Raw genomic sequence first — 15,277 nt, forward strand, 5'->3', positions numbered from 1 at the left:
CATAACATCTCACTCCTAGGTTTTCTCTCTGATTTGATCTCCTACTCAAAGCAGAACTAGGTGGCTTGTGTAAAATATTGTAGTTGTTCCCTTGAACCCACCAGGTAAGTCACTCAGGACTCTGAGATTCAAATTTGTTTGAAATAAGCATAGTAAATAAGGGAGGCCCTATGACATCAGCCAGCACTGTAGATTCAGGAAGTAAAGCTGCCTGACTAGTTACATTTGGATAAAAGAGACTGGTGTGTTTAATTAGAAAATGTAAAAATGAATGGTGTAGTACTTTATCCACTAGGGGAAAAAAATCTTTTAGCATCCACATGAAGTGAACACTTCCAATTTCAACATCATTATACTCTTGAACGATATATCAATTGATATATCGTTCAAGATTATAACGATGGTTTCTAAAGACTAGGTATGATATAAATCTCTGTGCTTTTTACCAATTCTCTTCAAAAGTGTATTCCAGAATGTTATGGTGCAAATGTCTAACTAGACATGGAAAACATCTCCCTCAAGATGGGCAAGAGATGTGTTAAATGCAGCGAGGGGCATAGCTTTATACATTGGATATTAGCTCATCACAGACATGCTCATTTAGGATCAGGATTGAAAGTAACTGCTCTGTGATCCATACAGGTCATTGTATTTTTTTTTAAACTTTTTTTCAAAATTGGAGCTTGCAGTTAAATTTCATTGTAGATGTGTACATAAATATATTGAGACTGAACTTTGAGCTTTGGTAGATCCATGATGCTTTAAAGCTTTGTGACCTGCTGTTAATGTGCTAAAATAGTTTTAATCACAACTGACATCGTCTCCTCAACCTAGTCATCAAAACTCAAAAGCACACATACACATGCACACATGCACACACAGAGCGAGAGAGCGCTGAAAAATCATAATTGAAAGTGGAGGTCTTGTATTTAGGGGAAAGACCAAGGAAAAGGAAGCTCTGGACTCTCATCTAAAGTAAATACTAAATTCATGCTTAAGATATATATCTGCTCATTCAAGAGACGGTGATTAAAAATGTGAACCTGGCCCCAAAGTCCTGTAGGACACTAATCACCAAAGACCAATGGAAACACACTGCCATGGGGTCCGTTTAAACTCTCAGCACCCCTGGAAGAGAGAGTAGAACTGCTCCCCAGGATTCCGAGACTGTCAGTCTCTACAGGAGCAGACAGCCTCATCTTCCCCCCACAAGGCAGCCAGTTAGCAGCCCAGAGTATAATCCATTGAACCACCAGGGCTCCTTTAGAATACTGGTGGGCATTGACAAAGAGATATGGACATATGTCAGTCTGCTTGTAAATATTTTATATATATTGACCCTTGTTATACCTGCAGATACTCTGATAACTCCTTGTCCTCTAGCACAGGAATGTGTATACCTTGCATGTGCAAGTGTATGTATGTGCATGTGTGTATATAGTCACTTTCCTTCACCATCCATACCTTTCCCTCACTTCTCAATATCCTGGTAGCATAGTGATTACTCCTTGGGTTACTAACTGCAGGCTCAGCCATTCCAAGGCACCAGCCGCTCCACCAGAGAAAGGCAGGGGTTTCTAGTCCCTTAAAAAAGGCCAGGCTCAGAAACTCACAGGGGCAGTTCTACCCTGTCCTATAGGATTGCTAAGAGTCAGCATCCACTCAATGGTAGTGAGTTTGGTTTTTTGGTCTTAGGCATTTTAAGATGTTGTTGTTGTTAAGGTGCCATTGAGTAGATTTTGACTCATAGTGACCCTGTGTACGTGAAAACAAAACACCACCCATCTGTTCCTGTGCATTCCTCGCAATTGTTCTTATACTTGAATCCACGGTTGCAAGAGGGCCTTCCTCTCTTCTGGTACCCATCTACTGTACCAAGCATGATGCCCTTCTCCAGGGAGCGGTCGCTACTGACAACATGTCCAAAATATGTAAGACCAAGTCTCTCCATCTTTGCCTCTAAAACCATAGCTTCAAAACAATCTAGAACAGAAATTAGAATAAGGAAAAATAATGCTAAGATGAATATCATGCACTTATAATGTACAAAATGTTGTCCATAGCTTTTATGCCCTCCTGGTGAGCTGGAGCCAGACACTGGTCCTCATGAATGTGTGGCCGATTGATTTGTCTGGTTTGTGAATCAGGAAGAAGCCTACCCCCATCATAAGGGCACATAGAGAAAAATAGACCTACCATCAACCAGGGCATGGTGTGAAGGGCATTTCTGACCATAATGTACATGAACAATACACTGTTTTTTAAAATCATTTTATTGGGGGTTCATACCGCTCGTATCACAACACATACATGCATCCATTGTGTCAAGCACATTTGAACATTTGTTGCCATCATCATTTTCAAAACATTTTCTTTCTACTTGAGCTCTTGGTATCAGCTCCTCATTCTTTCCCCTGCCTCCTAAACTCTTCATAATTTATAAATTATTATTTTTCCGTGTCTTACACCAATCGATGTCTCCCTTCACCCAGGGCAACTTTTCTGTTGCCCATCCCCCAGGGAGGAGGTTATGTGTAGATCATTGTGATCATTCCCCCCCGCCCAACCTTACCCTTACCCTCCTGGTATTGCCACTCTCGTTATTGGCCCTGAGGTGCTTATCTGTCCTGGAGTCCCTGTGTTTCCAGCTCTTAACTGTACCCATGTACATGCTCTGGTCTAGCTGGATTTCTAAGGTAGAATTGGGATTATGATAGTGGAGGTTGGGGGAGGGAGGCATTAAAGAACTAGAGGAAAGTTGTATGTTTTATCACTGCTTTACTGTACCGGACTGGCTTGTCTCTTACTTGTGACCCTTCTGTAAGGGAATGTCCAATTGTCTACAGATGGGCTTTGGGTCTCCACTCTGCACTCCCCTTCATTCACTTTGATAGAATTTTTTGTTCTGGGTCTTTGATGACTGATACCTGATTCCATCGACACCTCAAGATCACACAAGCTGGTGTACTTCTTCCATGTGGGCTTTGTTGCTTTTCAGCTAGATGACCACTTGTTTGTCTTCAAGCCCTTAAGACTCCAAATGGTATATCTTTTGGTAGCCGGGCTCCATCAGCTTTCTTCACCACGTTTGCTTATGCACTCATTTTGTCTTCAGCGATCTTGTCGGGAATGTGAGCATCACGAAATGCCAGTTTAATGAGGGAGTACTTGAGTAGAGGCCCAATGACCGCCTGCTACCTTGATACTTAACATATAACTATAGTACACAGATCTATTTCCCTGTCTTTATATATAAATATATTTACATATGTACATGCCTTTACATCTATAAATGCCACTTGTCTCCCAGTTCTTTCTTCTATTTCCTTTTACTTGCCTCTTGTCCCACTATCATGTTAGGCCTTCATTTGGGTTTCAGTAATTCCTCTCGGTTACATTGCCTTTGATCAAGCCATACCAGGCCTCCTGTGCCCTCGTCGATTTTAGATCACTTGTTGTTCCCTTGTCCCTGGGTTTGTTAACACCCACTTCCAACCCCTCCTCCCCCACCTCTCCCTCTCCCATGTACCCCCAGAACCATAGGTCCCATTGTTTTATCCCCTGGATTGTTTATACCGCTTATCTTATCTAGATAGACATGCAGAGACAATAATAAGCACAAAAATAAAGCAAAGCAAAACAAGACAACAAAATAAACCCAAAAAACAACAACAATAACAACAAAAAAACAACTACAAAAAATGAAAAGCCTATATAGAGTTCCAGGTCTGTTTGTTGACCTTTAGACATGTTTTCTGGTCAAGTCTGATGGGGTGCCATGCCCTGGCCCCAAAGTCTCTTTTTGGTTTCCCAGGGGACTTCATTACTTTGCTCCCCTTGCTGCTCTGTTGCACACCCTTAGTGTTTTGCCCCTGTGTGGTGGGGTCTAATTGGGCACAATTCCCACACTGAGCCTCCAGTGTTATCCTTGTAATACTATGGGTCAGTGAGGGACATCTTGTCTCATAGTGGAGCCGGCCCTATGGTCCTCTCTGTGCATTGGGTGCTCTGAGCAGGAATATCATCCTCGGGGTTTGGTGGGCCAGGATGTGTTCCACTCTCTCTCCTTCCCTCTTCATTTGTTCCCGTGTGCTCTGATCAGATGTGTCCCTCTTCCTGAGCTGTAGCTTCAGTGCTGTCCTCTGCAGTGCATTCTTCTGGTGTGGGGGAGTGGGGGGCGGGATCCATGTAGTTGGACTTAGGGCCAGCCACACAGACCTTTACACTCTCTAAAGTCAACCCCCCTCAAGTCTCCATTGAGAGTCTCATCAAAGGCAGAGTCTCAATCTTTGAAACATCTTATGTTGCCACCCACCATCCTTTGGGCAATGAGGTCGACCAGGAATTTGTGACAAACCTTCAGAGCTCAGCTGAGTAAAAAATCATTTCAAGGAGCAATGGACCACAATTGCTCTTGTACCAAGGCTGCCCCTCTAAGTCTGGTGACTCCTCAGATGTCTCCTTTTTCCCTGGCAGAAAGTTGCTGCACCTTCTCCCCCAAGACCCTGGTAGAAAGGAAGGTTGGCCACCCAATGTGGAAATTGTAAGACTACACAAAAATGCTGTCAATGTTTTCCCAGTTTTATTACCTGAGGAACTGAGAAATTTTGTTTATTTTTCAAAAGCAGAAAGATCAGTAAATGTCAACAATGCTCATTTGAATTGCATAACCTTTCCCAGTGTGGCATCAAAAGGCCAATAGAGGCTCTTCAAACATGGTCTGTAGAACTTGTGAGAGAGATACCAAGGCAAAAAAGAAAAGAGCCATCTTACCATTAGGTCGGTTGGATTGTGTTTTAATTTATAAAAGCATTGTCCACCTGTCTTCTACCGGACCGCTCTTCCCTCTCTTCTGCCCTGGCTCTCCCCTCGTTCACAGACTTGGGATTGTTCCCGTCCCTCTACTTCCTCCCTCTGTGGCTTCACACACCCTCTCCCAACCTCGATGCTCTCACCTGTAAAACCGAATGAAGGACAGCAAGGGAGCAGTGTAGGGATGTGGTGACAACACAGTGGGAGTACAAAGGGGCTGCAAAATTGTCCTGGTGCCTGCAGTCCCTCTACTGGGTATGTTGTTGCTCCTGTTGTTATTTAGTTCCAGAGAGCCAGTTGTGACCCTATGTACAACAGACAGAACAAAACACTGCCCAGACCAGCCTCACAATTATACCCATATTTGAACCCATTGTTGCTGTCCCTGTGTCAATCCATCTTGTCGAGGGGCGTCCTCTTTTTTGCTGCCCCTCTACTTTTACCAGCCATGAGGTCCTTTTCCAAGGACTGGACTTCCCTTACAGCTTGTCCAAAGGAGGTGGGACAAATATTGCCACCCTTGCTTCTAAGGAGCATTCTGTCTATAATTCTCCCAAGACAGGTTTGTGTGTCCTTCTGGCAGTCCATGATACCTTTCAATGTTCCTCACCCGTGCCAGACTTCAAATAGGTTACTGGGTATATATATACCCCAAAGAAATATAGAAGAAAATATGAACAGATGCATTCATGACCATGTTTATCACAGTGCTTTCTACAACAGCAACGAAGAAGAGAACCCAAGAGCCTGTCTGTGGAGGAATGGATACATAAACTCTGTTATAGACATACGATAAAATATTATGCATCTCCAAAATAGCAGTAATGAAATTGCCAAATACCTCATGACCAGGAAGAATTTGGAAGGCATTGTAGTCACTAAAGTTAGTCAATCTCATAAAGACAAATACTTCATGACACCCTCATTAGAAAGAAAAAAACTAAGAACTGTGTTTTTACACAAAAAGTCACAGGTTTTGAAGTCTGTGGTGAGGCCTTAGGGGAGGGGGCAGGAAGGGAGAGAGCTAGTGCAGGGAGGAAAAAGTAAGAAAGGACCACACGCACGGTGTGGGTGGCAGGTTGACTGGGCTTCCATCACAATTCTGATCAGCCGGGCCAGGGAAGTCTGTTTTGTGTGCCGCTGCCACGTGCGCTCTACTCCGCAAAATAAAGGGAGGGGGCAGAGAATGGAGCCCCAAAGAGAGAGAGAATTCACAGCTTTGCAAGCCCTCCAGTTTCCTTCCTGTCAAATGGATACACTAGCCCGAGTGTCTGGGAAACCCAGAACTGTAACATTGAACCTGGCTTCAATGCTTTCCAAGCACATGGGCTAGTTTCCAACAAACAAAAAAATGTTTGTGGGAAGAAATGGAATTAAAAAATAGAGTGGAATTTTTTCACCAACTTTCTGAAGCCCCTTTATATATATCTAGGCCATTCTGTTGTGGGTGATCGCTAGTTTATTCCAGCCAACATGGCCTGCCAGGCTGAAGCCAGCATCCTCAATGAACAGGGAGGGCCCTGCCAGGTGTCTGTGGCCCTGGTGGTCAAGTGCTTGGAGACTCACCCAAAGGTTGTCGATTTGAACCTACTGGCTGCTCCGTGGGAGAAAGACGTAGTGGCCCACGTGTGTCAGTACTGGGCAGAGCTTGGGACACCTGCCTAATAGACTCCAGGCCTCTAGCTTGTCTTCTGGAGTGTGGATCATTGTCATTGTGTGTGGCGATGCATGTATGCCTTGTATTAGGGCCCTTGGGTTTGCCCCTAGTTCTTCATAGATGATCCTCATAGTTCTAGGGTGCATATTTCGGTCTTTATTCTATCTTGAGCTCCTTTTTTATCCATGGTTTGTGGTAGGGATCCCGTTTCACCAGGTCGGCAAATCTCAGATCTGTAAACTAACTCAGTAAGTTGAAAACTTCTCTCTTTGAAAAAGGGTTCCAACTTCTCCAAGAAGCACAGTCCTTTGAATCAGAAAGCTTCTGATCCTCCATTCGATTGTAAAAGAGGAGACCCTCAAAGCTCGGGGATGATCTCCCAACCTTGTCCGACACAGCAACCACGCTGTATTGGGAATGCTGCTTGCTCTCCCTCCAGTGATGCGCCAGAGCTACAGTCTGGGCAGGGAGTACCCCGGAGGTCTCCATGCCCCTCTGGAGATGCAGAGGATGCAGGCTTCCTATCAACAGTAGAGGAATGGTCAACCACAGGTCTCAGAAAGACCAGGCGTTCTGCTCCCGTGAAGAGCGGCAGTCTCAGAAACCCACAGGGGAAGTTCTACCCTGTCCTGCAGGGTTGCCATGAGTCCCACTTGACCGGATGGCAGTGAGTTTGGTTTTTAGGGTGGTTTGGTTTTGTTTTGTTTTGTTTTTAACCGCAGGTATCTGTTAGAGCCACCCACCTGACCCCCAGTTGTCTTCTCAGTCAGGATTCTGCACTCTGGGTGTTGGGGAATTCTGAGAGGGTGACCCTGGGCTTCCCATATCGGGAGGCATTGTTGAAAGCCATCCATATGCGGTGGCAACTCTGTTCTCATTCAGGATTCCCCATGGCTTATCGCTTCTAGGAAGTCTTTGTCGAAACCAGCCTGTGCCTTAGCACTGGGCACTTGATACACCGTCAGGAACAAACAGACGAGTGTGTCTGTCTTGCAGACTTTGGAGGGGCAGGAGCCTGGAGGCAGGCTCTGATGGTAATGGCTGCTGACTGCCCATATGCCCTTTTGCTTTGCAGGAACGTGAGTTCGGCCGGAGAGGAGGCCCGCCGGAGGATGCGGGAGTGTGATGGACTCACAGATGCGCTGTTGTACGTGATTCAGTCTGCTCTGGGGAGCAGCGAGATCGACAGCAAGGTTTGTGACTGCATTTGCCTGGAGTGAGGATGCTACAGCATTGGGGGCCCAGTGGATGAGCTAGCCTGGGTAACAGCAAGGGAGAGCCCATGTGGGACTTAATACAGGGGCTTCTAAGAGATCTGGGGAGAATGGGATTACAAAATGATGGACATTTCAGGGAGGCGCCCCCTGGTGCTTTCCTTTTATGCCAGGTTTGTTTGCATGCATTCCATACATGGCAGTAGGACTGCTCATCACAGCCCAGCATTAGGGAGGTAATGCTCCATCTTCTCTTTTGTAGTGAGTAATCCTTCATCTGAAGCTATTAAAACCACAGATGTTTTCCAGGCAGGGCAGAAACATCGGCATACCCTGTTCCCCTCCAGTCTCTAGTTTTTATTTTACAGAATCCACGTCCCAAAGGAAGAGAGATGTTCATACTACCTGAGAGTGCGGAGAGCCAATAGTCTAATAAGTCAGTTTCTTTCTCTCTCTCTCTCTTTCTTTCTTTCTTAAAACCACCAGTTAATGGATCAACTGCCATGTCCGAAGGCTGGCACCGTCTAAGTGCGGCTGTGAAAATCAAGTGTTCTGTCTTCTCTTCCAGGCTGTAGTTCATGGCCCACAGAGTACCAGGGGTACTTTTCCAGTGTTTGAGCTGTTTTGCTTGATTCCTTCTCTCCATCTTAAATCTGCCCTGTCAATAAACATGTCAATAGTCATTTCCTAATGTCCTGAGATAAATGCAGACTTTACCAATCTGTTTAAAGTCCTTTATGTGATTCTTCAACACAGACTTTTCCAAGAGTGGCACTGTTGACATTTGGGGCCGAAGAGTATTCATTGCAGGATGCTGTCCCAGGCATTGTAGGATGCGTAGCTACAACCCTGGCCTCTTCCCACTAGATGTCAGGGGCATCCCCTCCCCAGCCATGACCATCAAAAATGCCCTCATTGCCACATGCCCTTTGAGGAGCAAAACTGGCTCTGATGGAGAAGCACTGCTGTAACCCCATGGTCTCCAACTCTGCAATGAAAATAATGGTAGGATGGCCAATGCTTACCTGCACCTGCCCCATCTCAGCCCTTCGGAATCTGAGTGTCTATGTCAGGCTCAGCAGTTGGCTTGATGTGCTTCTCAGATTAAGAACCCTGACTTAGAAGATGTGAATGTGGAACCCACTCCCCTAATGAGGACTAGGATAGAATGGAGTTCATTTGTAAAGTCCGAGAGAGAACACATAGGAGTGATGCCATGCATCCCATTTGTAGTTGGCTGTGGGGATGGATGTGCACAGCATATGTCTACCCTGATGACACATCCGAGCTCCTGGGAGACTTAGAGAAGTACTGAAGTTACAGCCCTACCAACCGCCAAGACGGGGATTCCATCCACGTATCACAGGCCCATAAGCAACCGGCCTTTGAGCACCAGGGTATTCCAAGTACTGTCATTATCTTATCATTACCACTCAGTCAAGCTTGGGTCCATTTATTTGCTACTTATTATCTATTCCAAAAACCAGATATCATGGACCAGTGATGGAAGCATTCCTCATTTGTAAATGACTTTCTTGGTCACTGTAGATATTTCATATCACTGACAGGAAAATTAAGTTTTGATGAAAGTGTCCAGTCGAGATGTCTTGAGTATTTATAGAAGTCTGTTAGTGGGTTAGACACATAATTTAAAAGAGAGCTATAGAAGCAGACGCACAGAAGCCAGAGTGGTGAGGTTCTTAGTATTCTGAGATTATAATACAGATGGAGGCACTGGGATTCTGAGTCTCTTGCTAAGATGGTGTCGTGGATGGAATTGTGCTCTCCCCTCCATCCCCCTCCACCAATTACGAGTCATCTTGACTAGGCCATACTTCGCAGATCCCTTTGTGAGCTTCGTAATTACCCTAGGTATTCTAAATCTTAGGATCTGTGATGTTAGTCAGGCAGGATTAATGACAAGTAGGTTGATGAGGCAGGATACAGTCTACAGGACTTTTCTTGGGTCAACCTCTTTTGCGATATTAAAGAGATTACACAAGGTAGCAGATACCAGAGGGGCTTCCTACCTCCAAGAAAGAAGAGCTGGTTAACAAGACCTGGGATTTCCCAAGCTACTCACTCCTAGACTCAAGGGTAGAATGAAGTCAAAGACCTTCTCCCAGAGCTGACAGGGTGAAACCTTCCCCTGTAACTGGCTCCCTGCGTTCAGACATCTAGCCTCCTAAACTGAGAGAATACACTTATATACTAGTTAAAGCCATCCACTGCGGTATTTCTGTTATAGTAGTACTAGATAACAGACAGATAGATACAAAAAGAGTTTTAGTCTGAGCTGGGCCTTACAGAAGACAATCAAATATGAGTTGACAGCCTCTCCGTTTGCTGAGCGCTCCTACCACCCAGACTTGTGTTCTCTCCCATCTTCAGGCAAAGAGGTCCAGGACCAAAACGGATAGCCAGGCTCCAAGCACTCATAGGAGACCTGGGGGTAGGCAGGGTTCATCTCTTTTGATGTCCATATTTTCATTCAAAGAACAAACTGGAAGTCACTGGAATGCCTTAGGGTTGGAGAGCTCCCTGGATGCTGTGAACAGTGAGCATGCTCAGCTGCCGATCCACAGGGTAGAGAATCAAGTCTGCTCAGAGGCACCTCACTCCCCTAGAGACCTGCTTTTCACAACCAGCTACTGAAATTCGCCACCGTCCTACTCTGGACACGCATGGGCTCACCACAGGGTGCCCAGGGGAGCCAACACAGTGTTCCGGGATATTCAGGGCAGGCATTACATAGAAGACCCAGCTATTCCCGGTAGAGTTGAAAGGACACTGAGCATGGAGGGAGGATAGCACTGGTCATAGGTGTCTGCACCAGTGGCCTCAACTCAGTGACAGGGAGGGTAATGATAGAGGAATGCCAAGGCTCTCCCAAGGATCCAGTGTGACAGATTGCTCAGTGCTTCATTGGCCAGAGTGTGCTACTGAGTTTTGACGTATTATTATAGCACTGCCATTTTCCACTCAGCCCTCTGCCCGGCCATTGCTGAGCTTTTCCCAATGACAGGCTGGGGACAGAAAATGAGTACACATTCTCTTTAAGGCCAGTGAAGTGAGTGAATCAAAGAGCCCCGATTCCGTGGAAGCTCTCCCTGCTCGGCTCCCATTATTGGGACAGTTTGTTGAATGGCGACCATATGGCAGAGCTCTCCACACAGACTTTTCAATTAACCCTTCCTAATAGAAAATACAGAGTCTGTATTTGACCCTGTTGACCAAGAGGAACTGAGAGCAGCACCGTTGACAGCTGCCATCGCCTTCTGCTGGGGTCCCAAGGAAGGGTGGAGGCTCCTTTTGGCTTGCCTTCTCCCCTCCCCCAAGCCCAGTAGAGAAGAGCCCTCAAACTGGTAGTCTTCCCAAACCAAGACCAACTGCAAAGGTCCAGGAAGCTTAATGGGAGGGGACAGTTCAAATCCTGTGTCTCCCCAACCAACTTCTCTCCAGCCTCTTCTTTCTCCTCCTCCCCGCTCCCCACTTCCTCTCCCTCTCCCCAAATCAGTCTCCCCACCACAAGCAGATGAAGCACTTCAGTGGAAACTCAAACGCGTTCCCTAGCTGTTTGTTAAGAGATGAACAGCTGGGGAAGAAGGAACTTTTTCTTCCCGCTCCCAAGGCTTTGATGTAAGAAAAATCCATTTGAGCCGACTTCAGCGTCGTTCTGACTCATGTCATAACCATTCCTCTCTTTCATGCTTCAGTCACCCTGTATTTTCCCGCCTTTCTGATGCTTGAAATGGACGATCACGTTGACTGAAAGCTAAGGGATTAGCAGCCCAGGAAGCCTGGAGGATCTAACAGAGGTCTAGGATGGAGAAGATTCCAGAAATGTGTCCTGAGAACAGGCTTTCCTCGCTGGTTTGCAAACTCTCAGTAATCAAGTCGAGGAAATTCGCTTCCTGTTACTCAATTCCAGTTCTGGGAGGGGACCATGAGTGAGCTCCGATCCCTGACAGCTAGCTTCCAATCCAGGTCTTGCCTTCAGCCCTGTGGCTCCAGTCCCTGCCCAGCACATCCGAGCAGGTGTACAGCCTCAAATGAGGTGCCCTTTGTTTTGGACTTTGTGGAGCCCTGATAGCCTCCCTGGGTTACTAAAGGTAGAAGGCTACCTGCCCCCAACCCATCCCCCCCCCCAAATATTAGGATTCCATCCACATAGCACAAGCCCCTATACAATGACCTTTTTTGAGTACCAGTGGATTCCAATCATGAACATTGTCATCATCCTATCAGTGCCAATCAGTAAAGTTTACATCTGTTCAACTGCTATTTACTATCAATTTCAAAGGAGCCCTGGTGGCCTAACAGGTTACGAGTTTGACTGCAAACCACAAAGTCAGCAGTTCGACTCCACCAGCTGCTCCAGAGAAGAAAGGTGGGGCTGTCTGCTCTCCTAAAGGTTTACAGCCTCAGAAGGCCCCCAGGGGCATGTCTCCTCTGCCCTATAGGCCCCCCATGAGCCAGAACGGACTCAGGGATAGTGAGTTTGGCTGTTTTTCTTCCTCTGAAAATGGGCACCAGCCTACCTGACCGCCGCATGGTTCATGCCTATGAAAAAGAAAAGAAAAAAAAAGTCAAGGTATGATTTTTAAAATAAAAGTTAAAAAAAATTGCCAGCAAGTAGATAGTTACAGTTGTACTTGAACTCCACCATCCGAGTTGGCAGCCAAGCACTTAGGTGTTTGTACCACCAGGAGACTTCAAACTGCCATGTCTTCCATCATTATTTGGCCTAAATCTATAAAAGTATTGTTGTTTGATTGCTTTTAGCTTTTCCTGTAGGTCCACAGATGAGAACAAACATCACAAAGTCGGTTTTGCTCCGAAGCTGAGCGTCAGCATGTTTTTCAGTGAAGGGCCTGATAGTAGCCACTGTCGGCCAGAGAGCCTCTCTCACGTGCATTCAGCTCTGCCCACGGAAGCAGCCATATGGCTGTATTCCAGTAGAACTTGATCAATAAACACAGGTGACACTGTATTTCACCCACAGGCAAAACTGTGCTCACCCCTCTCTGCAGCTGGTCATTTCCAGAATTCCCAACTTTAGTTCTGATGGGGCTGTCAAATAATTTTTAAGCACCTATTAGGTAATGACTTCAAAAAATTCATGGGAAACTGGAACGAAAATAAATTGGAATTTTTCCACACCCTTTTTGAAGCCCTCTGGTGTTGGGCACTCACCTGAGACCTGACTCTTGAAGTCCTTTAATCTCATAGGTGGCCCTGTGAGACTAATACTGTTATCACTGCCCTGAGTTCTCCAGTGGGGATGCAGAAACACAGTGCCCCTCTGTGCCTCAGTTTCCTCCTCTGTCAAGTGGAGATCATAATATTGCTTACATTTTAAGGATGTTGGAAAGGTTGCGGGAGAGATTGGAACCAGCAGCCCACCAAACAGCCCACTCCAACCTGAGTAGCCTCATTTGGGGTCACATGCTAGAGACCGCCACGACACTGCCCCTCCCAAAGTGGGAGGAGACCCTTCTCCCCTGGTTTCCGTGCACCATGTGCTCTCCTCATCTGTGGCAGACCAGAGAGCGAGAAAGGGGCGCACACAATTATAAGTGCTGTCATATCCCAAATCAGGCAACAGGTTGGAAGCCTTTGCTGGCTCAAGCAGATGCAGGAGCTGATGAATCCCAAACATGCAGGTCAGGCAGTAGGCTGAAGGCTTTCACAGGCTTAGTTCCAAAATCCACAGGTCAGGAGGTGAGAAGAGTGCAGGGTAGAGAGAGGGTGGGGATGTGGGGGTCTTGCAAGAATATCCATCTATATGCTAGGGGCAGGCCACCCCCCCAGGGAAACGCCCCTTTCAATGGATTATCAGAACACCAAATGGAAAGTGATTACATCCTGTCTAACAGACCGCTGAGAATCACCGCCTTGCCACATTGATACATATCACCTCCCATCCCATGGCCCTTCTCACTTTGTAGAGCTCTGTCACTGATCTCCTGCCTCTCCCTCCCACTTAAAAGGACCCTGTGACTGCTTACCCTGGGCCCTCCTGAGAGTCTAGGCTCGCCTCCTCATCTCGCTATGTCGTCCATCTGCCACCTGAACCCCTTTACCTTGCAGCATCAGGCGTTCACAGTCCTGGGACCCACTCACAACCCTTTGGGAAGGGAAATCATACTGTCTACCACACAGCTGTATGTGGTTAACTCACCGGATCCTCACAACCTTCCTAAACTGTAGCTGCTGCTAGATCACTCCATTCTGTAGAGAAGAAAACGGAGTCCTAGAGAGGCTAAGAGTTTTTATCCTGAGTCCCACAGCCATGAGTCCCAGACCCAGGGCATCTACGTGTGCCCCGCACTGCTGTCACCCCCTCCGCTGCGAGAAGAGGTGGCACAGGCATCTTCTGCCATGAAACAGACACAGCGAGGGGCCTGGTGCCCATAGCACCCGGCTTACCCCTGCTCGGTTTTCCTCCCAGAGATGTCCCTTACCCGACTCCGAGCTGGGTTTATCCCTCCTCTCCATGGGTCTGAGCTCCACATCCTGAGCAGGGGGTGTCTGTAAGTGGAGGGACAGTCAAGCCATCTGGTCGTTATATCTTGCTCCCCACTGACCAGTGTGACCGGTGCATGGCATTCCACAGCGGTAGATGTTCCTGAACTCGCTCTTGTTGATCAGTTTCTCTTTGGCAGTGAGAGATCCTCAGATCTTTCCAAGCTTCTCTAAGTTCTTTCCACTTTGGGGAGGGGGGAGCCTTTAGAACTCAGTAGTGAACACATCTAGAGGAGTGCATGTACACCAGCACATATGTGTGCCCGTGTATGCGATCACACATGCACGTGTGTGCGTTCATGTGTATGCATGTATGCATTCTGTGCACATGTGCAGGAATGTGTGGGTTCATATGTGTGTATGCACATTTGCATGAGTTTGTGCATGTTTGCATGAGCATGCATGCATGTGCACGCACGCATTGTGCACTTATGTTCTTGTGTGTATGTGAGTATATGTGTGCACGTGTATGCCTGTATTGTGTACATGTTTATGAGTGTGTGTGTGTGAGGTGTGCATATACATAGATTATGCTCATGGGTACATGTATTATGAAACCTGTACATGCACATATGTGTGTGTATGTTGTGTGATGTGTGCAGGGGTATGTTTGCAGCATGTGTGTATGTGCTATAAATGTATGGCTGTGTGCAGGTTTGCCCTCATGGTAGTGTGTATATCTGTGCACAGATGACTGCATGCATGTGTGTGCATATGCCTGTGCATGTATATGTGCACTATGTACATGTATGACTGTGTACATGCAGTTGTGCACTAAGTGATAGGCTGCTGCATACTCACTCGAGCCCTGTCCCTTCTCTCCCCTTACCCCCTCCTACCCCCCACTTCTCACCCCGCAGACCGTGGAGAACTGTGTGTGCATCTTAAGGAACCTGTCGTACCGGCTGGCAGCAGAGACGACTCAGGGACAGCACATGGGCACGGATGAGCTGGACGGGCTGCTCTGTGGCGAGGCCAACGGCAAGGACTCAGAGAGTTCCGGGTGTTGGGGCAAGAAGAAGAAGAAAAAGAAATCCCAGGACCAGGTGACAGAGGCATGCGGTGG

At 46.9% G+C, this 15,277-nt stretch overlaps 1 protein-coding gene across 1 annotated transcript in view; it reads left to right on the forward strand.

Annotated features, from left to right (window-relative positions):
* CTNND2 (catenin delta 2) overlaps positions 1–15,277 on the forward strand; it is an 840,020-nt gene that overhangs the window by 682,660 nt on the left and 142,083 nt on the right. Inside the window, exons 12-13 of the mRNA XM_045285280.1 lie at positions 7,545–7,662; positions 15,072–15,257. Of these exons, the coding sequence (XP_045141215.1) occupies positions 7,545–7,662; positions 15,072–15,257 (304 nt within the window). The remainder of the gene's footprint in view (positions 1–7,544; positions 7,663–15,071; positions 15,258–15,277) is intronic.

Source organism: Echinops telfairi, unplaced genomic scaffold, assembly GCF_000313985.2.
Source record: "Echinops telfairi isolate 266 unplaced genomic scaffold, ASM31398v2 ScPeMD7_7469;HRSCAF=8507_1, whole genome shotgun sequence".
Classification (NCBI taxonomy): Eukaryota; Metazoa; Chordata; class Mammalia; order Afrosoricida; family Tenrecidae; genus Echinops; species Echinops telfairi.